The sequence below is a fragment of the Ptychodera flava genome, chromosome 2 (assembly GCF_041260155.1).
Source record: "Ptychodera flava strain L36383 chromosome 2, AS_Pfla_20210202, whole genome shotgun sequence".
Classification (NCBI taxonomy): Eukaryota; Metazoa; Hemichordata; class Enteropneusta; family Ptychoderidae; genus Ptychodera; species Ptychodera flava.
Genome location: NC_091929.1, coordinates 45,145,322 through 45,171,941, shown reverse-complemented (window position 1 = coordinate 45,171,941; position 26,620 = coordinate 45,145,322). Strand labels below are relative to the sequence as shown.

Sequence of the window (26,620 nt, the reverse complement as noted above, 5' to 3'; positions counted from 1 at the left end):
TTCTATAAACAGACCCTGGGTGTATCAATGGGTTCTCCGTCTTCACCGAATGTCGCTGATATCACATTTCATCAAACGGAAATGAAAATAATACGTGAATACAAATCGAAAATATTACTCTGGCTTAGATTCAGGGACGATGTTTTCATGATCTTTATAGGAACAGAACACGAACTGAACGAATTCACATCAGGCATCAACAAAATGCACCCTACTTTCAAATTTTCGTTTGAAAGCTCGACACATGAGATAACATACCTCGATCTTGTGGTATACAAAGGTCAACGACATAACAGTGAGAAAATACTGGACATAAGAACGCACACGAAAACCACAGATACGTTTCAATTCCTACATAGAACATCATGCCATCCAAAATCTACCTTTAAAGCCTGATCAAAGGCGAAACACTAAGGTACATCAGAACTTGCAACAATGAGAATGATTTTAGTGCAAAAGTCAAGTCATTCAGTGCAAGATTAGTTGAACGTGGCTACAAACAGGATGAAATCTCTAGAATTACATCACAAACAAAGTTCGCCACCAGAATTACGCAATTACAACACCAGCGAACAAAAAACAGAACGAAAAACACACTTGTGTTCACAACAAGATATAGCCCATACATAAAGACACAAGCTATCAAACTAGCTCTGTGTGAAAACTGGGATCACATAGAAAAGGACGAAACATTAAGGAATTTATTTCCTAAACAACCGATCATCGCTTACAAAAGAAATACGAACATCAGCGACACACTGATTAAGGCTAAAGTCCATTGCATTAGAAACAAGTCAATGAACGAACGAACACATTACGATCCAAACATAAGCATTCTGGCTTCACTGCTAGAAGCACAGGAGATCAACAATATCGACATGACATAAAACAAAAAAGATATGCACATATCTTAGGCGACTGAGGAAGAGACCGCTCTGGTTTCGAAACGTGGGGATAAAAAAAGAGTCACCACTGTCAAGGACACATCTGACTACGCCCACGTCTCGCCATGGCTAATTTGAAAATTAACGACTCGCTTGTTAATTTCCACACCAACAGCCAAAACACAACTCAGACACTAAACACACCAAAGCACATACAAACGAGATGGCTGATGTGTGAAGCCACTTTCCCTTTATTACACTGTAATTTGCATACCTACAAGTTCCAGCATAGGATGGTATATTGGCATAACTTAAATACGGACATGAATGGACGGTTTCTTCTAGTCAAAACACGTTTAATCAAAAACTTTGCAATACATACAAAGCTACAACTGCAATACAACAAAGGTTACGTGCACGTGGTCAACTTGAGCTTTGATGTGACTGCTATTATATGGCTAGATCATTCAAAGGTTTGAAAACTTGAAATTCATAAAGTTACACAAATTGAATTCACAACGCATGCGCAAGCAAAGTGAAATTATAGTCAAATGAAACTACGATCGTAACGATAATCAAAACGAATATCAAAACGGAAATGATTTTAGTTTCGAAAGTCAAAATCAAAATGAAAATCAGCACAATTTCAAAATGACAATGAAATTAAAAATTGTATTGAAATCAAACTAAAAATGAAAACTAAAGTTAAAATCACAGTAAAATCAAAACGACAACGAATTTCCATTATTGAATAAAAACCAGTATCATCAACGGATTTTATTTGTTTTTAAAGATAAAGTGAAATTGAAATGAAATTTCAAAAATGACAAAGAAATAGAAATAAAAGTGTAAATTGAAATCAAACTCAAAAATTAAATCGAAAATGAAATAAAAATCAGGACCAAATTCAAAATCAAAATATCAATGTATGAAGTCAAAAGTGGAACCAAGGAGATAATCTAAAAAAAAACTTTTTAAATTTAAAACAGAAATCATAATCAAAATCAAAATTAACATGAAACCGAAAATAAAAATCAGAACGGAAATCACAACAAACAAAAAAACTTTAACTTTAAAAGCAATAAATGAATTTAGCTTTGAAAAGGAAAATTAAAACGGAAAGGAAACCTCAAGTCAAAAAGGTAATTAAAATTAAACTTATTTTCGAAATGACAAATAAAATTACAATGGAAATGCGAGTTAAAAGGTTTTCACTTTAAACGAATGTCAAAATGTACATGAAATTAAAATTTAAAGTCAAAATCACCATTGAAATAAAAATAAAATTTAATAATGAAACGGTTGATAAAGTCACGAAACATTGAAAAATAGAAACGGAAATGAATGTGAATTTGATTTTAAAGTGAACAATAAAGTCAAATTTTAAATTTTGAAACAATCAAAATGAAAGTAAAATAAGGAAATGGCTTTAACTGTTAAATCAAAATGCACATCGGATCGAAACTTAAAATAAGAATGACTTTACCTTCAAAATCAGTGCAAAATCAAAGTGTAAATAGAAACGAAAATGAATTTGCATTTTACAATTGTATATTTTAAATCGAATTCAAAGAGAAATATAAAACCAATTGAAAATAAACTCGGAATAAAAATGAATTTTGATTCTAACTTTAATTCAAAAATACAAAATGTAAAGGAAATATAAAGTCAAAATTCATTGAAATAATGGTGCATTTACTTATAAAACAGATAATAAAGTCACAATAGAAGTGCGATTGAATATTAAAATAATAGTGACAGCTAGAAGATTCGTCAATGTACAATTTTGAGTAACTGTTAAAACTGGTTTTATGAGCCTCCCCGGTTGCCGTATTTGGCCCATACAATCTATGCGAAATAAAGAATAAGTATTATTAGGGCTTGTTAGGGACTTGGGCTGGCCCGTGTACATTTAACTATGTGCCATGTCGAGACTGAAAATAAACAATATCAGGTAAAGTTATATTGAAGACGAATTATCCTACCAGGTAATCGTCGATAAATTGTTTCCATTTCAGAAACAAGTATATAATCCAAATCGTCACAACAAATTGCTGTTTTAATTGATGTTATCAAATGTTAATATACTATGAAAATGGTGATTTTTTAGACTTAACGATAACATTTGATGAAATTGTAATTGTTTTAAAGGGTAGTTTTAACGCTACCTAACATGGCGTTCTCGGATATAATTGACACTTACATAATTAGCTATTGTTTCAGTCAATTTAAATATACAAATCAGATTCTCCTGAAGGATTCATGGTGTTGAGGTAGTATGCGCCTCGATGGTGAAAGACTTAAACTTTTGCTCAAACTTTCCTAAACGAAACTTTCAATCATTCTCTTACCAAATCAACAATACAAATCAGGCACCGTGCAAACTTTTGAACTATACGAAACAAATTACCCAACATTTTGCGATTTTTGAAATTCAAAATGGCCGCCATCCCTGTGTTAACTCTGTAAGAAAAAACAAATTTTTGATTTCAGTAAAACTAAGACGGTGAAAATTTTTCTTTCTGTAAGAGCTTTTAAAATGAACCCCTACAAGTGGTATATCAGAAAAGAATTGTAAAAGTTTTAGAGTCCCAATATCTGTCCCCGAGGCGCGATCTACCTTAAACGAAGTATTGATAAATCATTTAAACGATGGAGTGGTCCTTACTGGTTTATTGATGTGTGAAAAGTGAAAAGTGTCTAGAACTGTTTTATTATCTTCGTTAAAATATATGTGCAATACAAACGCAATATCTACAGCGCTTGTCTTTTAAGTATGGAGTTCAGTGTTTGGCACAACCGATTTCTTGACTGTAACGTACAATTATTTTATTCTGACATATAACAACAAAGGATGTGATGATTGCCGCACCTTCTCTTATCAGGCCGAATGTTTCGAAATAAAAATACCACAGCAGAACTTTCACCTCTCGCTGAAGTGACAGTTGCAGTAAGTTTTTTTATTCACGCGTATGATTTGCCCGAATCTTCGCAGTACGGTCAACCCATGGTGGGAGCTCACAGAGTATGCTACCCACAGTCGCCCGTGTTCTAACATTCCGCTCTCCACCTACGCACCTCATGGGCGTGTGTACATACACCTGAGAAGATACACACGTCTATGGCCCACGTAGGCACAGAGCGGAATTTTATAAAACAGGTGACTATGGTGCTACCGCAATGGTCCACTACACGGGTTCAACCATTCTGACAACAAGGGGCGTTGTTGGTACAGATAAGTCATTTTTATTAGCGATGATTGTCGACATAAATACAAAATTGGAGCTAGTCCTTATGGAAATGACCAAAATTATATGTGCAGAACAAAGAAGCGTAGATCACGGCGTGCTTCTAATTTGTTAGTTGTGACCAACGGCCCATCAGTTCTTATGGCTTCCTATGAACTCAACTTCAGCATTGAGTGATACTCATTATCGACCACTGCAGTGCAGTTGTAGTTTCTCAGGGTGAGTTATTGAAGTCGTCTTGCGAAAACACAATGTACCGAAATGTTCTTTACTGTTCTGACATTCAAAATATATATTTCTTTGCTGTCTGTACGTATGATCTACTAAACCAATCATATCTCCTCATCACCGCCAATATCTTTGTATTTCGCGAACTATCAATTGCTGGAGATAATTTCTAGTAGCCTTTCCAGGGACATACGTTCTTCCCTGTGTATTGTGCATTCTTTCGATACATTCCTCCGACATAATAAATATTAAGAAGAGATTACGATAAATCGTTGGCAAAACGTCATACGGACATGTTTTAGTTTGTCTAAGACTTGCATAGAGATCGGCAGAGACAATATGCATGACTGACCGAGACTGCGAAGTTTTGAGCCAATTATACGCCTGAATCAAGAAACATCTCACTTTTTCGAAAGGTAAAAGTTCTGCTACTGTATGATAAGACAACGTGCTGCAATCGACACATTCTTTGATGTTGCGTGTTAGAACAAAACAATTTATGCTTCTTAGTAAAGAAATCTGTGTGTGCAAAACACTGAAACTCCAAACTTAAAAGACAAGCGCTGTATTTCAAAGAACTTTTCGTCGAACTCTAACAAGTTGTTCAGTATTTAAAATACGACTGCTACGCATCTTGAAAACAATCATACACAATGCCATTCGCTTCTTTCACTAGTAATTGACTTCAATATGCCCTTAAGGCGTACACTTTTGGAGTGCACATTGATTTTTCAGGCGTATTTTTTTTTCTTGATCGGAAACGACAAGTTCCTTTTCTTAAAGGGAAGCGATTGTGGGAACTGCGCATGTGTGACTTTCATGTTCACAAAACTATGTATTTCATGCACTATATAAAGATGCATCATGTCAAAATAGCTGCTACATTTAAATTTTACAATGTACATTATGAATATAATCATGTTTTAATTTTCATCAATCGCCAGCATACCTTAGATACAGTGTTTACATCGGTCGTAGGTGTTTCTAGCGACCTTTGAACGCAGTTCCGACGGCTGCCTTACTTCAACACCAACGCTTGCAAATTATCATAATCATCTTGCCTTTGTTGGCCATTAAAAGTACGGCAAGACTGCTATTATCATTTTTAATTCGAGTTGTCGTTTAGTTACTTAAGTCATCAAATAAGTTGCTGAAACACATTGAAGAACTTTATCAGGAAGTTGGCGATTACCGAAACAAATTTCTTATCTTATAAATTTGGTATTAATGTTACATAGATAAATGTAAAAAAGGGAAATATACTGATCGAATTATATACGTATGCATCCGTATTTGTAAACTGGGTTATTTCACTCTTATCTTCATAACGATGTCATCTTGGATACAAATCAGAAAGTAGAAAAGCCAGGTGATGTGACCTTAATTATATGTTTAGGACGATCCAAGAATATGTTTATACCTGTGTACGCATATAGTGGCATGTGTGTTGTGTGCGTCTGTCTGTATATTTGTCACAGTGTATGTTACACGACTTGCTTCATCAAATTAAAAATGTATTCAACCTGTCACTACATTCCTTCCATAGAGATAGTAGACAGTGAAATGAGGCTGCTACGCTGGATAGAAATCTTGATTGGGAAGTTAAGCAGGAGCTAAACTGAAATATTCAGTCTGGTGAGCGCGCCCTTCGGGACATCCATGGTTAGGGCCGGCGGTCTTGCAATCACACATGACTGAATCTTTCAGTCTTGCAAGAAACTATCTAGGCTGATACAGTTTCTCATTAGAAACTAGGTTATATACTATCCCTTGCGCGTTCAGGGTGTTGTTTTCTAGAATAAAATCAAAAGACATATGGCCATGACTAGCAGGAGAGACTGTCCCAAATGTGTTCCTCCGCTGTATATTTTCGGTCCACCATTTTCCAGAGTGACATAGAATGTACCATTTTCCTGCACTGTGACCTTGTCAGTTGAATCGAAGATGTTTACGAGCTCTGAAAAGCAATATTAAACCAGAAATGAAATTTACGACAGGTATTTTAATAACTTCATTACAGTATTTTAGAGAAGAAAGAAAATCCAATCAAAAAATACTGTAGAATACTTTATTTTCACTGATATTTTACTTTCGATATTTTCGCGCATGAGGTTTTACAGTCAAACTGTCCAAGAATTATTGTATTAGCGACGATTTATTCAGACAAAGTTTTGTCGTCTTGTATTTTAGTTGTGTGGCCTTTAAATTTCGTCGACAAATTCATGAAAGAAAAGTGACAATAATGAATGGAATAATGCGCAGCACTTATCATAAAAATAGGGAAAACCTACAGTCATAACGGTAGCCGACAATCCATTAATAGTAGAACATCGGGTTCACTGACTTGCATGAATAATATCTTTAAAATGCCGTCGCCATATCGTCATGTTCTTAACATCACTCGAAAAGAATTAAGCGTTAGAAAAGGTGAATAAAAAATTATATATATTTCGCATCCCTGTGCTGTATGTCTTTGCAAGGTAATATATTTTTTTCGATATGTTTGCAATTGAATCGAGGCATCCTCTTACATCTTCATTGCTCGGTCAGTTAACAGTTTATACATTTTGAGTAAAAAAGTTATAGGATAATTACGATTCCGCCATTTATTGATTATACGCTGCCGACCACTGGCCCTCTGTCCTAAATATAGTTACACACATTTAAACACGATTGGAACTAATTCGGGATAATTGGATTTTCATATTTTTCAAATTTCTCAAAAGTGTTAGGTGCACTATAGCTGAATGGTGCAACATTGCAAATTACTCATAAAAACAAGTGCGTAACGTAAACAGAAACGCAGGTGAGATTATATTTGTAGATGAAATTGACATTACTTCACCATCCAATTATCACAAATTAGTTCCAATCGTGATTTTATCTAAAAAATTAGGTACATCAAATATAGCAAATATTACAATTTTAGTTTTCGTTACACTGACAGAATGATACGGCAATTTCCTCGTGGTTTACGGGTTTCATCTTTATGGCAATACATTTGAACAAGCTTGTGAATTTGTATAAATTGTTAGATATGTTTGCATGAATGACATACTAAAGAGGTATCACGTAATGAACCTAATTTTTCTCATTACGTTCCTTCTCCACCACTAATGTTTTTAATATAGTTTCCAACTGTGCAAATATGAATCTATTTTAAATTGTGAAAAAAATTGAAAGATGAAATTAACTTATGCTGTCAGAAGCAGATCACTCTTGCACGAAATGTACGCAAGACATCAACAGAACAATAAGAAGCTCATATGTTACCTGTTCCTTTGTCGAACGGATGTTTACGTATCAGGTGCCCGGGAGAAAACAGATATCCTCGATTAGATATTATAACAAATGTCTGTCAAACAAAGATACAAACATGTAAACAATCAACAAAAAGATAGATAAATAAACAATAAATGAATAAATTACTTAATAAACGCCAGCAACCACATGTGATTTTTATTTAGTACAATGAGGAGAATAAGTCCATACCTGTGCAAGGCCATTGTAATGCTTAAGATTATCTGTTTCAATGGGGGCAGTTGGAGATGAGTTCAGATCGTTTGCTTAGAAGAATGTTTGCTACACACTTTTACCATATATATATATATATATATATATATATATATATATATATATATATATATATATATATATATATATATATATATATATATATATATATATATATATATATATATATATATATCACGACGGAAAACACCTTGGCCTTGACCTTGGCTTCTTTACAACTGTCCATACACATTTTACACAATGGTCTAACAACACTGTATTGTGATCTGAGTGAAGTTATATAGTCATCGTTAAGAAGGTTCTCTTGTCCTCCACAATAGAAACAGCAAGCTTCAAATGATACCGTTATTGCACTGTAGTAAGTTGTTTCCATTGGACTGGTACAGGCCACAGCTTGGCGTACAACAACATCACCATAGAATTACTAGAACCCACTGCATACTGAAAACTCTGATCGAACTTTGTTTTTTCATTGTTATAAATGTTTATACTTTCGATGCAGTTGTCATTCAATCGGATGCACCGCCCATCGTCTGCTGTCACGATCTTGATAAACAGATCCCCAAACGTTTTATCAGGAGAAGCACTGAACAGCGCAGCGTCTTTGGAACTAACTTGGCCATTACGTCGAATGCTGGCGATCAAATTAATAGTCATGGTATTTAACTTTGACAAAACGGATAAATTTCAGCCGAAATTGACCCCGTTTGTGTCGTGATTTGCAAAATTCAGGCGTCGCATCAACTTGTTGGCAGAGCTCAGTGCAGACACGTCGGAAATCTCTCATTCAGAATCCCCACATGCCCGCGAAAACCTGACGAAGTGTGGGGCGCCGCCAGCGGCGTTCCTAATGTATTTGCAATGCAGAAGTATGAATTTGCCAAAATAAAGAAAAAAATGAAAATAAAAAATAAGATTAAAAAAAATTCCAAATAGCGCAAAGTAGAAGCGGCGATTTCGATGAACAATTTATTTTTTTCTGGCCTTAAGTAAAAGTTATGAAATCTGTCACTTAAGTGCCATGCATCCTACAATCCTCAGCAGTCTAATTTCCCACGACGACATCTGTAAACTTCGATATATATATATATATATATATATATATATATTATATATATATATATATATATATACATATATATATATATATTATATATATATTATATATATATATATATATATATATATATATATATATTATATATATATATATATATATATATATATATATATATATATATATATATATATATATTATTTATCACATGCACTGGCCCGTATGTGGAGAGAGGGCACCATTTATTATAACTTATTATTTAAACTTTTTGTGAATTTTTATCAAGTTTTCAGTTTTTGAGCGTTCTTATCTTGCAGTTTAAGAAAATCCTACCGTTTTCCTCGTGAATGAATAAAACGTGGTTCCATAGGAGCATTCCACTTGGGCGACGTTTTGATAATCGCTGACTGCAGACCCAAATAGGCTTTTCCGATGGTTAAGGATGGTTGAAATGAACTACGGGCAAATTAAGATCCGTTTCAAATGCATTTGTCTTTCCATTGTCAAAAACATGCATCATTTACGGTATAAAACGATAAGAACAGTTACATCTATTAGTTTAACCCTTCGCCTTTCAAAACAAAGTTTCACCCATCTACACCTCCATCCTACCACTAATCAATACACAACACACATTCATTATACAACCATCTATTCAGAACTTCTTCCTCGCCTGCCTTCCTAAATCAAAAATAAAATCATCGAACTGTCCAACCATAATATTTGTCAATAATATTTGTTTCGATCTATTACTTACAGACACGAACTTTTTAACAAACTTTTAACGCTCAAAGCAAGTCGTCTTATAGAACACAATTTTATGGGTAATATACATCAAACTCTCAACTACTTCAGTGCAGTCCTTACCTGGTAAAGACTTCTTTCTTCTACGTAGAACGGCCAAAGGGATGATGATGATGATGAAAAAGATCGTCCTTGTTCAGTGCCGTAATAGATAAATGGTATCCACTATAATGCATCAATAACATAGAAGGAAAGTCAGAACGTACACATATAAGTTATATACCGAGTTACAAAGTAATTTCGCCACCGGGTAAATATATTCAAATCGAAGCATGGCTATTGTTGAAGAAAAAACCTGCATAGCTTATTCATATTTATTCGGAGTTTTCATTTGACGAAAATATAATCCCACACCCAAATGGGTTTAGGTTTAATGACAGCCAGGAGTCCGGACCTTTCACTGTAGAAGGTAGGAAGACATTGGATATGCGAGCGTAAGACAATTAATCTCGGCCTATTACTAACGTTTCGTCAGTTCACGCTATTATTGAAGTTCTTTTTTATCGTAGAAAGCACCACCGATATCAATGAATGCAGTATATATTTTCACTTCGATTATAATGTAAAGATATAAATGAGCAAAACGACATCTTCGATTTTCGTCATTCTACTTAGGAAAAATGTACGCTGCATTCATTCACGTCAAATGCTGTTCGAAAAATTATATTGCAATTAGGTCTTATTCTGACAGCTGTAAATTAGAATATTTTACATAATGCTTTAGTCTGTATTGAAGTTGTCGCGACTGTGTAAAGTGCGTCGTCTCTCTCGCGTTAAGCTGTTTTAATCTACGAAACGCTAGCCATCTATGCGAGAGTCATAACCACTGCAAAGTATACACTCTTTTTATTGAAACATATTTCACTCTCGTAATAATGCAGACTTTAAGATCAAATCAACCGCTGATTGCTCATTGTTTATACTTTGTCCAAAGTGAACCAATTTTGTTGAAAACCCTTACTGTCGACATATATTGTGTAATCTAATTTCAACTTCTACAATTCATGATAATTGCAACGCCTTCCTCATCCCTTCCCCGTGATTTTAGATGTTAAACATTGACCTAGAGTAATAAACTTGACCAATAGTAACCGTCAAAATTTAACTTCGTTTCTATGCTTATTCACTTGATGATAGACAGTCGATGTAGCATTCTATGATTCATTAAGACTATTTACATTCCCAACCTTGAAGTAACAGTTATCGTCTTGCGTTGAGTGATATATTGTTTTGAGAGATGACAAATTTATAAGAAATGACTGGATATTGACGTTGAATCAAGCTTCAAGTTGAAAGATCATATCATTCTGTTTTGACCATATTAACTGCCCCTATACGTATCTGTATTTAATTACAGATGGATGCTAAATCATTCATTCATAATAATATGTAAATTTGAAAACTACTCTTGTACACTTTTAGAGTAGAACAGAGATCGGAGGGTAGATTTTGAGTCGTCTTTGTAACTGTTTCAGTAATATATATATATATATATATATATATATATATATATATATATATATATATATATATATATATATATATATATATATATAATTACGATTCCAGTCAACTCTCACGGTAAAGGTCGAGACAAAACATAATTATTACCGCTGAGAACACATTATTTATCACTGTAACAGGTTGCATATAGCGTTTGATGCAAACTATTTGTTTGTACAAGTGATCATACAAGTAAAAAGAATCAGAAATGTAATTATAAGTACATGTTCTCTATGTTTAAGCAGTGAATAAAATGCCATATTTGCTCGTTTTCTGTAGGATGACGTGGGCCAAATAATATGGAAGCCGGAGACGGGTATGAAGAAGAAATTCCAAAACGTTCCATCTAGGACTGTTGGAGTTTGGGATTCTATTAAGTATTCTTCGTTATCGCTATTTACAGAGCCACCTATTGTTATCTTTCCAGAGAGAGAGAGAGAGAGAGAGAGAGAGAGAGAGAGAGAGAGAGAGAGAGAGAGAGAGAGAGAGAGAGAGAGAGAGAGAGAGAGAGAGTGTGTGTGTGTGTGTGTGTGTGTGTGTGTGGCGGAATAATAAAAGAAACCTTGTGCACACAAAATTAGAACAAAACATTTCACAATACTGCATCGTCTAGCAAAAGCCATCCATGCAGTAGCTTATTTTTAGTAGCCCATTTAATCCAATTCGTAGCACGCTATAGAAGTCTGTACGTCTTGGGTGTTATAAAAAGTTATTTTCTAAAACTCTGCATTGTGATTTCAATCTCACCTCAGCCATCAGAAGATACGCTAAGGCATTCCTGAGTCTGGTATAATCACCACTATACCTGTCGATGAAGCGTGATACATCATGGTTGTCAAGGTACCCACCGAGTACAGCACCGTCAGCAAACCAATCTCGCTGTAAATGGGTCAACATAAAGCTATTATTTTACATCAGCATTAGTAAGTTACAGTTGTTGCTGGGTTATCTTTATTCAATCACCTTCTAGAGATAAAGTCTGGCATAGTGGCAGTAGAAGCCGATTCCCTAATCTTGTGAATTAGCAGTTGTCATGAATTTGAAGAATTGGTGGAAGAATATTTATCTATTATCTGATTAGATAATCGATCACTCCCCTATTTCTCGTAGATGTGAAAAAAGGCGCGAAATCAGCACATACCTAATAGAAGCTATAATAATTCATCTAAGGAGAATGTATTCTGCGACTTGGTGGTACTTGATCCGGCTTATTGGCAACATGCATAAAAATAGTAAGCCCGTAAATAGCGAGTTTGAGATGACACACACGTACAGTTATCGAGAAATTAATCCTCGTTTAAGGTAGTTTGCACCTCGACACTAAAAGACGTAAACCTTTACAGAAAAGTTCTACAAGCAAACTTTTGATCATTTTCTTTTAACATCAATGTTAAAAATAGGGGTCACAATTCATTTGTTGTGCGTGGCCGTAACCATGTTAACGTCATGGAAAGAAAATAAATTATCGAGTTTCAAATACTAGCAGGTCAAAATTTTATTTGCCCGATGACCTTAAAGATAAACCCCTCAATTGGTAGACTGACAAGGACAAGGACAAGGAGCAAATTAACTCATATTTACTGAAGTCGAAATACAACATAATCACCAATATCTCTATTAACTCCATTGAGATTTAAAAATCAAGAATTTAACATAAAAGGAAGGCGAAAACTTACTTCTTATCTCACATTTTACAGCAAACCCTACAAGATGTACATAAGAAACATTTTAAGATATTGCAGTTTACAACTATGAATTTTATCTTTTCTACGGTATACGATACTTACTCTGAGTGATAAAGAATCAGGAATGTGATAATATCCCTTACTGCCTCCTGATCCCCCGAAAAATGTGTTCAGATTGAAATACACGTTTCTATCAAAAACAGAATCAAGGACACGTTGATATTCGGCTAGTTCACGACCGCTTGTACTGGTCTGACCAATCATAAATATCTGCGTCGAGTTATTCAGTTCTTCCAAGAATTCCTCGGATATCTATAAGTGTACATTAAAAAAAAACGAAAAATGTTTTAATTCTTAGAGAGGTCCAAGCTAAATGTACAAGCACTCTATGCGTAATGTTAATTATGCATGCAAATACTTTACAGTAAAATCACAAAAAGCAATAAGTTAATCATATTAGCATTATGTAGAGTTTACTTACTCCATCAACGTTATCCAGACGAAAGCCGTCAAAACTAAATTCTTCAGATAAATCCCGAACCCAATTAATCAATGTCGTACGGACAAAGTTGTTCGTATGATTCAACTTCGGTAGGTTGTTTAGCCATGTCTGGAACAACATGGCGAGATAAGAAAGATGAAGTACGCAAACAGAAAAAGAATTTCAAATTTAATAAAAGTTAGACGTTTATTTTTGTTGGATGTAGTGCCACACACACACACACACACACCACACACACACACACACAGTCACACGCACATGTAAATAGCTAAAGATATAGATATATGTGTATTTGTATGATATATATATATATATATATATATATATATATATATATATATATATATATATATATATCAGAGAAATCCTTTACAGATCTGTAAGTCCAAAAGCCAAAAGCTGCAACTGATCTAGTTTGACATGATATATATATATATATATATATATATATATATATATATATATATATATATATATATATATATATATATATATATATATATATATCACATGAACTGCCCCGTATCTCCACCTGTGTGACGTACACCAGCACAGATAAGAAATCCATATTACCGCTGTTGTACGTCATCAACCGGAACTAACATAAGCTGTCGACCTACAGTGCAGCGCCGTAGTAATCCGATGTATTTCGAAAATTGACGGACAAAACTCACAACAGAACAGGTTCCCGTCAAGTAAAAGACGAAAAATTGACGACCGAGATGGTCACCGGTGAAGACCGGCGACGGCAGTGCCGACTGTACAACTTACAAGCGTACACTCTGTGTGTCATCGATCTGAAACTTTCGGGCTCGCCAAGGTCGTAAACTTGCGATATTTTAAAATCCACAGCATCTCTCAGAATGATAACTACTGTTTCGATCGTGTCGTTGCATTAGTTTCATAAACATAATTGTAAATATTCTAAATAACTCAAAATACTATGGTTATCCGTCGCTTGCGCGGTAAAAGTCATGTCCGCCGATGGTATCGGTCCAGCGCTAGACAATGATTGACATGCGCACGTGACCGAATCCGTATCTCTGATTGGTGGAGATACTATTTCATGTATCAAAAGTTCAGCTTAATCGGATTTATGAATGAAAGTATGCCTGCAAACATTCGCACATCTCCTGGGTGACGGGCCGCTTTACTCAATAAATAAAAGTAATCTGCTTAAGGAAAAACACAAAATCGCGATAAAAACCATGCAATTTGTTACAATAATTTTGATCCATCCACATCAAAGAAAAATAAGAAGACTGTTCATGTGATAAATATATAATCCCATGGAATTTTTCTCTGTTTGACGTCATCGTATGTGTTTTTCGCGGAGCTGCACAACTTCTTGCCTTCGGCTCGAAGTTGTACGGCTCCGCGAAAACACTCGTATACGATGACGTCAAACAGAGAAAAATACCATGGAATTTTATATATATATATATATATATATATATATATATATATATATATATATATATATATATATATATATATTAATATATATATATATAATACACAAACATAACACTTACACTTCGCGCGTCGTAATGTTCAAGTTTGTCAAAAGGTGTAAACTTCTCGAAATTATTAGTTGACGGGCAAAAATTGATCCGGCATCCATCCTGATATCCCATATTTCTTATCACCCTATTGTACAACAACAATATGTTATTTTACATCTTAAAATACCTTAAGATTATTTCTCGACATCGAAAAACTCAACAAAAAAGAAAATGCTGAAGAATTGAGATGAAATGACAAGCTGTTTTTTCCTAGAAACAAAAAAAAATTATATGTATGAAGTCAAGCAGGACTGGGGAATTGCAAAAAAATGATATTCGCAAGTCATTACGTGCTAAGACACTGTAAAATATATCTCAAGATTTAGAAACAATTAACGAAAATAATTTGAATTTACAATGTTATGATAAAAGACAAAGTACATAACGATAAACTGAATGCCATGAAAACAGCAATGCGCATGTAATCGAAATTGATCCAAAAGCGTCCTTAATTAAAGGGCCAGTAATGCTAACTTTCGATGATTTTTGTTATTTTGTACTTCAATTGCAAAGTCTCATTCTACTCCAAAAAGAATGTTGAAATATCCATATGCCAACATAGCGTCTATTAATGTAAAATGTACTATTATTGTTTAGATTTGAATTCTTGTCCGGTCCTGAATTCACTTGTCAACAGTAGCACAGATTACAAATATACAGGTTGAGTTTATAAACTTAAACTGTACACATCAGCATGCTTTGGGGAATAGAAAAAGAAACAGTGGTTCACATTAAAACATAAACATTGAAAAAAGCATCAATTAATGGCCCTTTAAAAATTGACTTAGTGTTTCAAAACAACTTACAGATCAGCCATGACCCATATATCACGCGAATGACATGCGTTGACCAAATCAATCAAGTCTTGTCGAGTTCCAAAAGAAGGGTTGATTTGATAGATGTCCAAGGGCCATCGACCAAAGTAATCGATATCACCCGATGAATCGTTGGTATTTAGCGTAAATGGGGAGATCCATATGGCATTAACACCTTCAAGAGTATTGACAAACATCAAAAATGCAAAAGCTTGACTATTTACTTTGGATGGTTTCACATGGACAGGCAAAACGTATGAAAAGAGGTTCCAATATAACAAAAATTGGTTCATAGAAATAACGAGTGTCAAAGTGTTTGATAAGCTTCTATACTTTTCCATTAAAAATTAATAGGAAATGTTAATGATGCAACAAACCCAATCAAAAACATTATGCAGTTTCTGTAATGAGTCGCAATCATGTAGTCTTCCCTTATTCCACAGAAACTGTATTGAGAGAGAGCAACAATTAAGAAAATTACACTCTCAAGGTAACAAACTTCGAATTTGTATTCTGTGTTACGTCAACCTATTGATTCAGTTGACATTGTTGTGTAAGTGAAAGAAAATATACCGGAGTGAAAGAAAACTTAGACAGATGGCATCTGCCCGTATTAAAAAATCAATAGCAAGGGTATATATTCGTTTCAGGATGAGTTCAAAATTGTAACGAGATTTTGTCTTTTCTTTTTTTGACGACATCGGAGCAGTTCTATACTTGAGTGAAATGTAAGCGGTGTTCTTGTACATCAACGAAGAAGACTTAGTCATGAAATAAATTTCCTATATTTATGTTTAATTTTGTAGCAAATCAAATTCAAAATTATATTGACCGATCATTGTATCTTTTCCTGCTCAGCCCCAAATACCTATAAAATTGCCATTAATTAAGTTGAAATAGAAGCCTCGAAAGAAAAATGATTATTATCGTCGCCGATTAGTGTACGGGTAAAATCTCTTTTTAACAATCTATGACCGTAACGCATAACAAATATATGGGCTACTGACCGTCCAAACATGAAAACATGACATAAGCTTCGTTAAGAACCCAGATGAACCTATTTATCGTGAAAAAAAACATAATTTATGTATCCTTTGCTTAACCTCCACAAAAGCCTCTTTCGTTTTCTATGTCAGTATAGTACGAATACTTTACACTCTCGATTAATATATTGATTGTGTTGAAAGCTGTCTAAGTGTAGTATTTGTTCTAACTTACCTAAACCAGCAATGTAGTCAAGATTTCTTTGAATACCCTTGAACGTTCCTTTGCAATAATTGTCGCCCACTGAACATTGACTTGTTGGTGATTTACTTGTAAAAGCGAAGCGATCAGTAACGACCTGAAAATAATAACAGTGAACTGTAATTTCCAAATCGAAAGACTGATTCAAAACATTAGCGAACACATCTATAGCTGGTAATATTGCACAGGTAGATGCATCGGAAAAATTCAACTGATTTAACCATTTTAAGTGTGGAATGTAACAAAAAGTGAAATGAAGGAGTTGTTTTCAATGAACATATCTGCTCACAGATTTAAATGATCTGACAGCCCTGGCTAGTAAAGTGGTCAAAGACCTGTAGTATCGCTGTTGCTGGAGTGGTTAATTGCTTCAATAAAATACCTTGAGAGAAAACAATTTTAATCGATTCTTTGATTTTCATAATTTCATCGTTTATGTCCGGCTACTGACAGTGCATGCGTCATAATAATGCCCCAATTTCGTCATCGTGTACCCGAAGAGTCAGTCGATGTGTTTAATTTTTAATTTTTATCTCACCTGTCCTTGGTTTGGAATAATATTTTTATCATTCAGATATGTAGCACACGCTGAAGAAAATGACAAACCTCGGCCCGCCCATCGATGACACGATGACGCTCACCACTTCGTTCACACCAGAAGGTGAAACAACTACCCATCTCCCTCCAAGGAAAGCACTTTGTAAATACCTTTGCAGAAAAGCTTAAACGTTATTTTCATACTAGAATTGTTCCTAAAGATTCAAGGCAACAGCTGCTTAAAAAATGTATTATTCTACAGTCTTACAATAAGAGGAAAATGATAAACTTCGCGATTTGCTGTATATAAATCTAAGAGTATTCCTTCGTGTGTAGAGACATTGCCAATAATAATTTTTCCAACATAACAAAGTTCTACGAAAAAATTCTGCTTACATATCTCAACTTTAGTCAGTTTTAGTCATAGAAACAACGATGAGATTTTGAGCTGGGGTTTTGTAGTCTGGTTCCCTGACCCATTTCCCCGATAGAGGGCGTGGGAAATATAGGGTCAGGTACCGGCTAATGTAAACATGGACGCTATTGGGTTAAAATAAAACAGGCTGTGATTGGATGAAAGTAAAACTTGTAACTTTTTCTCATGTTTCTTGGGTTTCGCACTTTCAGGCTCACTTGACACCAACTTCTTGTTTGTACCACAAAGCCGTGGAGGTAGAAAGAAAGACTTTTTACCTCCATGATTTAGCCACTGTGATTTAGCACACCTCTTGATACTTTTAGAACGTCGACATGATGCCTTGCATTTTTCACAAAATTCGGACACCATTCTATCCATCGAAATCAATCGTCATTCACAGTTCCAACAAAGTTTGCTTTCAATTAGCTGTGATATCGCAGCAGTACTTGTGGCGTGTATCGAACGTGCTCTGGTCATTGGGGTCACGCCACAGTCGGCGATGACCTCAATGACCCTTGCGCGTTCGATACACGCCACGTACTGCTGCGATATCACAGCCAGCCTTCAATCACCTCTATTGCCCCGTACTTCTGGATTAATCCTTTCAGTTTATGTTTCGCGTCTCGTGTGCCAATGTTTTTGGTTCGGATACCAGTGTTTGAACATAATTCTGATCCAGTCGAATTTTGACCGGCGTTTTCATAGTAGCAGCCATATTTGTTGTAGCATGTCCTGTCAGGTGACTAACCTCCGCCATCTTGAACAAAATTATGTTCAAGATGGCTACCCGGTACCTGACCCTATATTTCCCCACGCCCTCTACCGGGGAAATGGGTCAGGAACCAGACTATCAGGGAACTAGACTAGGGTTTTATTAATTACGCGCATGCGTACTTAACAAGATCTATTGATCACCGGGAGATGGCGCATGGTAACCCGTACTTTAATTTAAATAATTATGGTAGGCAAAAAATGTGCACCAATTTTATTCTTAAAGAAATTGGTGGAGATAAATTAAAATTTTAGTCTTAAAGTGTAAAAGCAAACTGCAACATCATATGGAATATTTCATTTTGTGCTCCTTTAAGTTAGTGTATTGTTGGTTTTGTAAACTATATATGATTGAGTACTGGTGATGAAATAGTTTTGTAAAAAAACTATTACGAATGCAACTATTACATATTTTTTTCAAATCCAGTACATAGTGCACATGAGACAAAATGACAAGTATTTTCCAAATCCTGTGAAAAGTTTTGCTTTCACAGAGTATTTGTAAGAGTCAGCAGAAAACTAGTCTAATATGGCAAATGTTTGTCTCCGCTCATTTCCCGTGGCTCTAATTTTACTTATTGCGAGGACGCTACTTTATCTGATAATGCTCTATATGTTCTCAACTTAATAGCGATATGTTTCAATTTCGTTTATCAGTTTCAAACAATGAATCTATTTTACTTACTTTTCGCACTTCATAAAATTTAATTCATTTTCCAGTTTAAATACAAAGGGCATAGCTAGGTGTTTCACTTCCCGTTCTATTGTATGGTACATGTGGCTGGTCATGCTGAGAATCGATGGAAAAAACTGAGTGGCCGGCCATGGCCCATTATTAGCTTGCTTCTGAGTATTTGCTGATTACAAGGCATGGGTAGCAGTCTGGAGCAGTCTTGAGCATTTCCGTTCCGCTTTCAGTGCGAGTAAAAATATATTATTCTCGGTGATAGATACACAATAAGAGCACTATATAACCTGCATTCTTTTTATATGAAGCAAGCTTGGAGCCACTCACTTCCCTTTTCAATAAGTGCCCTGGACGTTAATGTCTGTGTAAACGACATAAAAGACATTTTCTAAAAGAGGTCATATCAAAAAAAAATCCCAAAGCAGATGCAATCGATGAGTGAATACGGCTAGTTTCCAATCGGGTTCGAACCCACAACATACGGCATCAGTCGCCTAGCGGAGAGGCAACAGAGAGAACCGCACGGCTAAATCCCCACTCTCAAAAAAAGTGGTTCAATAGCCGGCTAAGTTGTTACATTTTTCTGACTGAGACCGCTCCACACGTTGTAGAGTTCGTGAAGCACTCACGCACTTACGCTCACTATCACACATCGCACACACAAACTTTATCGAAGCAAAGCAATGAATACATCGCTTTAACTGGGCGAACGATAAGCCTCGGGGACAATTCTGTCCACCAGCAGAGCTATCAACCCAGGGTAGAAATACGGCTAGTTTTCAATCGGGATAGAACCAACAAACATACGGCATCAGTCGCCCAGCGGAGAGGCAACAGAGAGAACCGCACGGCTAAATCCCAACTCTCAAAAAAGAGTGGTTCAATAGCCGGCTAAGTGGATGTTTAGCTTGATAATCAGTGCTTTGCACCATTTCGAGTGTCAACGTACTACTATTTTTTGAGTGTCAACATACTATGTATAGACACTTCTTGGTGTGGTTTTCAAGTATGTTAAACTTTGTTGTTTGCTTTATCATACACCTGGGTCATATCTCGTTTGTGTAAACCTAACCCATTAAATCATTGCCAAATCGAAATAAAATTAGCATACCACTTGACATTATACATGTCGAGATCAAGAAGGGCATGGCTGGTTAATTTAACAGAGTTCTTTTTACGTGTAGCAGAAAATCAGCTAAGTAAACTTGTTGCTGTAAGTAGCATGCATTTATCACCCATATTGTATTAACAACGTCATGGTGACTGTTAAAGTTCCCTTGTTCTGACAATTTAATAAAAAACACGTTGGCACATATGCGGAAATGCTTTCGGCCTCGCGTTATCTCACGCACAAATCACCGTTTATCACTGCATATTTACAATACATGTATGTCGGTATGTCGGATATAAAGCGAAAGTCTCCTGCACCCACTTGTAATTGCTTACCACGATTCTGATATGTTTTAGTTCTTCCTGGTCGCTTTGAACTCTGTACTCTAAGACAGCTTACCTGGTAAACGACCCTTGACTTCCATTCCGCGGCGGTTCTCCCGCTGGAATACGAAACACAAAACGCAAGGAAAGACAAACCTAACGGGGAGAGGATTGTCAGGATACGACAGGCCATACTTAGCGAGGCAACGTAAACTATGTTGCTGTCACAGAGCCTTGCTGAGTGTTTCTGAGGTTTTGAGTTCCTTTTCTGCCACCGCCCTGTGGCCTGCAATCAAAGTTTAATTTCAATGCGGTTTTATCTTTCTACAACCGATCGTAAACCTGGTATATATTACTTTAAGTCTTCCTAAAGTATCTGTAACTTTAAAATTGTAACAACGGGTACGGTTTTAAGATTATTTATGATATAACAGAGGGAAGCTTTCGAAGAATGTTAACAGAATTTCGAACGAGGCTGTATGGTTGCCATGCCGCTCACGATACGAGGAGTAAATACTGCCGACATGCTTGAATGCTTACACTTTACATATTACACTATAGCACTATGAGCCCCTTTTGATAAACAAATACAATGCAGTGCAACTTTAGTCCGTAATACAAACTGACGTATTGAGGTATAGCAGGCTATCTACCTGGCTGAGGTGACATTGATCCTTTGCAGGTTGGACAAACAACCTGCGTCTATACAAGCAACGATATTTCCAATCAATATTAGTGTCCCTGAGATATAGCTTCTAAGTATCACAGTGCTAATTATTGGACCCATTGTTGGACTTTGGCTGATCCTGCAAATACATTGAACTATCATGCCATTAGGGGCGAAATAAAAAGTTCAATGTCAGATACAAAACGTAATCCTTTAGTTTGGGGAAGTGGGTTTGACCCAAAAATGTTTCTATCTGACAATTCGATTTAAGGTAAAAATGTCAGGGGAATGAATATTTTGAAAAAAAATACAGCAGAAATGCGCAATTTCGTTTTGAAGCCAGCGAGGAAAGTTTTTTAACACGGGCATAACTGCCCCTGCCCTGGTTACCGTAAACAATGCAGGTTTTTGGTCTCTGTTGCAAGCGGAATTTAAAATCATGATATTTCGCTACATTTCTGGTACACGTGAAGTCCGCCTTAATGAAGCGGTGTGCAATTGTTACAACTAACAGGACAGATGTGATAGTTTTTATACCGCTGAAAGGAGAAACCTGGACTTTATTATTTTTTCTTGTTCATTCATCGATAAACTTCAAGTTTGTTGTAAGTACTGTTGTATTTACATTGGATGAAACACAACTTGAAAGTTAAAGTGTGTTTACAGTGTTAAGCCCCACTAGCTGTATCTTACTTTTAAACTAAAATAAGTTTGTGAGAATGTTCTATAAGTAGGTGTCTATATAGAATTATTATTAACTACCCGTTGGGACTGTATATGCAATTTTGAATTAGGTAAAGATTACTCAGCGATTAAAGTGTGCCCAGTCATTAAATCGTAGCCTCATGCGGAAAAGCAAAAACCTGGATACTGTGCATATCTGCACCGAAATCTTGACTTATACTGCACAGAGTGGTCAAATGTAATGATATGGGTGAATGTTTTCAACTGTGACATTGTATAATCTACTTCCTTTGTAGTATTACCATATTTTGAATATGGCAGGAAATTGTCAAAAACTAGTCAATATTGTATCTGATAGGAAAGGTTTGCTAATGCAGTAAAAGCTCATATTTCTTCAAAGGGTAGAATTCAGAGAGGAGAGAATAGGAAGATATTATGACTGGTCAATGAATTTCAGGAGTTACATCTATGACTTTATTTTACCCCCTAAATTGACTGATATTTTGCTTCCCTTTCCATCATTTCTCGGGTTACCGAGACACTTATATCTTTACACCTGCGTTTTAGGAATAGGAAAGTTCCATTTCTTGTCACTAACTCTTACAAATTTGCATGATCAACATGAAAATGTTTCCCATGAAACGTCCTGTAAAACTTATTTCAACTTATATCAATTTAGTAATCTATTAGTCATAAAATTGCATTTTGAAACACATTAAAAGGCTGGCTCACTTTTATTACTTTTACCATTAAGTTGACTATATTTGCAATTGAAAATAAAGAAATGACAAAACAAAAAACACGATTCCTTTTCTGATTAATTTGAGTATTAATGTTACATAGGGAAATGTAAAAAAGGAAAATGCACTGATTAAAGTATATAATGGCCCTGTCACACCTTGACGTACGATGGTAAACGTCGTCATACGGCGAGGTCGTCGAAAACTTATGTGCATGCACAAAACATTTCGATCTATGCCAGCGTATGGCTCATCGTCAACTTGAAGCACGCACGGGTCATAAGTTGTCGGTAGATTTTGCTCTCGTTGACACACGTTCACGCACGTTACTTGTAAGTTACTCATAGGTCGAAATGCATCGAGATAATTGTCTAGCGTGCATTTTAATCTATGATTACGTTATGAATACGCTATGTATACTCCCCAAATTGAAAAGTACATCGTTAGGGAACGAGCACAATTAACGGCGGGGGGGGGGGCTGGAAGAGAAAATATGTGGTGCAAAATTTTTTACAGGCCCCCCCTAACACCAGCAAAAATTTTAGTGCCCCCCCCCCATCACCGGCAACAAAATTTTTGTGGCCCCCCCCCCGAAAAAAAAGAAAGATTACATGGTACAAAGTTGTACACATACATATAATCCTTATAACTTTTAATATATGCTTTAGTGAAAACAACATTCTTGCATTCTTGAAATAAATAATAAACAAATAAATATATAAATAATAAACAAAATAACATATGTTCAAGCTTTACTACTTGTAACACCTACAGCTAGCTTATAGAACAGGAATGCCTGTCAGTACCATGTGAAATTAGCATTCACATGGCTAGTTGGCATGGCTAACTGTATGTGCATAGGGAATAGGCAGTTAGGCAGTACACATTCATTTCAGCTAGCCATTCACATAAATGTGAACGAATGGTTATTTTGAATAACGAATGGTTATTTTGAACTGTTCACATGTATGTGAACGAACGGTTATTTTGAATGCACATATGAATGACAGGGTCATCCTGGCAGAAAAAGAGCACCATGAAAAGTACTGATTTGACACCAGATTTTACTTTTATTGATGTTGCTGTTACGAATTTGGTAAACATTGTTACATTTGCATGTTTGCAAGGTGTAAGCAAATATCAAATAAGTGAAATCAAATTCCAGTGAAATCAAGTACTTTTTACACAGGCTCTTTTAGTGTACATGTATTATATGATACAATTGGTTAGAGATGTAATTTAACCATATTTGGCCTAAAACTAAGACAGGCCAAACAGAGTTAAAAGCAACTCAGACTCACCTGATCACAGCAAACACAAGCAGACTCACCTTTCCAAACGTTCAAAATAAAAAGCACAAAATAGGCCTATATCTGTAAGTCTGATGACCAATTTAATAAATTTTTGGCTTCAACAAATTTCATAGACACAGTGAAAAGTGATTTAGTCAAAGATTAGTTTTTAAAAGAGTTCATTTAGCTCTGGCCAAGTCTCGTCTTTCATGTCCTATTTTGTTTTGAAATTTGATATTGAAGACTTCTTTAGGTAGGTCATGATTATTCTTGCCGAATTTTTCTTGGCCTTGGCTGATATGCACACTGAAATGAAACAGAAAGAAGAGAATGAACTTAGCAACATTTATTAAGACAACAAATTTACAATACAGTTTCAGAACATGTGTGTGATTTGTTACATACACATAGAGGAATTTTTTACATGCATCTTTGCGAGTGCAAAATTAACACATTAAAAGTGTAACATATCTAGAAATGTATTGGGCTTGTGTAAGTTGTATTGACTTGACTAGTTGTTGCCAATGGCCCTCAAGCTCAGGTTAAAAATGTCGGGCCATATACAAAGCCAAGCTTCCCAGGGAAACATCGATGTGCAGAGAAAAGCCTCTCTATAAGGCATACTAATTTCGTAATTGCCCTTTATAAATATGCATTTCAAATACTTACCGGATCAATGGAAAATTATCGTCCACGGCGACTTGCTATCTCGGTCACTGCATCCAACAATGTCGCGGGGAAATGTCCACCGAAACATACATAGACCTAACTCACTTGCTGTTTTGACTAAAAATGTGTCGTCACTGGGGGAAGAAATGACTGAGAAATCAGCCATAATTCGTAAGATTCAGCTGGAGATTTGAACAGCCGTTAATACTTGAAAAAACTATGCGTTATCTCATTTGAGAGATGCAACGCATAATGTGTCCGATAACGATCGCGTGGGAACACAAAGCATTGGTCAAATTCGAAAGGTCAAGGGTCGTGACCGTCGCAAAATTTTGACATTTCAAGTACGCGTAAACTGTTCTTTTAGATTTTTCTAATAAGCAAAAAATGACTTTATATGAAGAGATCAGTTAAAATACGGAAGTCCAGCACACTAAGCCAGCACACTAAGTGAACCCCGTTGCAATACTGATCAGCCTTGTTAAATTCCAGCATACTCATTTACGGGACCCTTACGTTCATACCCTGTTGCGTGCCGTCCACTCTCGGAAACGCAACTCTTTCCAAAGTCACGACATCATACATCGTCAGAACCGTTAGTCGATCCGGCTCGATTTTTGAACGGTTTGGGGATGAACAGTACCTGTACTGCGTTTCCATTAAGTTTTATGTAAGTTGTGATCGCGAAAGTTTTACAATGGCAGATGCAGAACCGTCGCAAGTGTGTTCGTCGTTGTGTGATGATCTGACAAAATTTATTGACAGATCCAACCATGTGAGTACCTTTCAATAGAATGCAGGTTCCGATCATATTGAATATTTAGCGGTGAACATGTGTTAATTATTTCACATTTTGAAAATAAAAATAAACGATGTTTAAAATTTGATCTGTGCTGATTTATCTGATTTAATTTACTACTCACAGACGTTCGCAGCCATCTGCATTACTCCCCTCTTGTCATATTCATTGGTTTATGCTGAAAATCCTGGTCTCTTTTTTTTGAATGGAGATGAATTAAATTAATTCTAACTATATTTAAGGGATAGTCTGTAACTTCATAATTTTGGCAGAAATTTTGTTCTTCGTACATCGACTACAGGTTTTTCTCTCTTTTCAAAATCATGTTAGCCAGTATTGCAAATGTTATTCTATTTTCTAAAACACGTTCAAATGTCCAGTGTTCACAACCTGTATTATGTAAAGTCAGCATTGTTATTGTTGGTAAACACATTTTGGTCTGGATTTAACTTTAATTGAACACAATAACACGTGGACTTTTATAATATACATGCACACAAAGTGAATGTTGGTTGTATTGATAATATCAACGAGCTAATTCAACTTAAATTTGTGAACCAATAAAGTAATACATAACAAAAATATTAACAAAATCAAAAACTTACAGCTTTACACTGTCACTTTAAAATGGCAAACCGTTGCTTCTGTATCCACTAAATATTTAAGTCTGAGAACAATTTAACTGGTAACCAGTGCATGTGACCCATGTGACATTTCTATTGTGCAAACATGAGTAATTTCACCTGAAAAACTTAACTCAAGTAAAAACAACTCTACACATGAGTGCTGCCTAATTTATTTAAATTAAATAGACAATAGGGATATGAAAACATGAGAATTGACAAACAAGT

General features: G+C 35.5%; 1 protein-coding gene and 1 long non-coding RNA gene across 2 annotated transcripts; both read right to left on the bottom strand.

The window, feature by feature from the left end:
* Positions 1 to 2,221: 2,221 nt before the first annotated feature.
* Positions 2,222 to 21,194, bottom strand: LOC139122327 (uncharacterized). Its single transcript, XM_070687725.1, has 11 exons — positions 20,995 to 21,194; positions 17,044 to 17,167; positions 15,817 to 16,000; positions 14,981 to 15,095; positions 13,425 to 13,553; positions 13,046 to 13,255; positions 12,006 to 12,137; positions 9,819 to 9,920; positions 9,285 to 9,407; positions 7,634 to 7,715; positions 2,222 to 6,317 (listed from the first exon to the last, which is right to left on the bottom strand). Exons 1-11 carry the CDS (start codon positions 21,109 to 21,111, stop codon positions 6,154 to 6,156), a joined length of 1,482 nt encoding a protein of 493 aa, XP_070543826.1. The 5' UTR covers positions 21,112 to 21,194; the 3' UTR covers positions 2,222 to 6,153.
* Positions 21,195 to 24,381: 3,187 nt separating this feature from the next.
* On the bottom strand, positions 24,382 to 26,206 carry LOC139121977 (uncharacterized). The gene is made up of 2 exons (XR_011549377.1): positions 24,971 to 26,206; positions 24,382 to 24,607 (listed from the first exon to the last, which is right to left on the bottom strand). It is a non-coding gene; the product is annotated as an uncharacterized lncRNA (long non-coding RNA).
* Between the last annotated feature and the right edge of the window lie 414 nt (positions 26,207 to 26,620).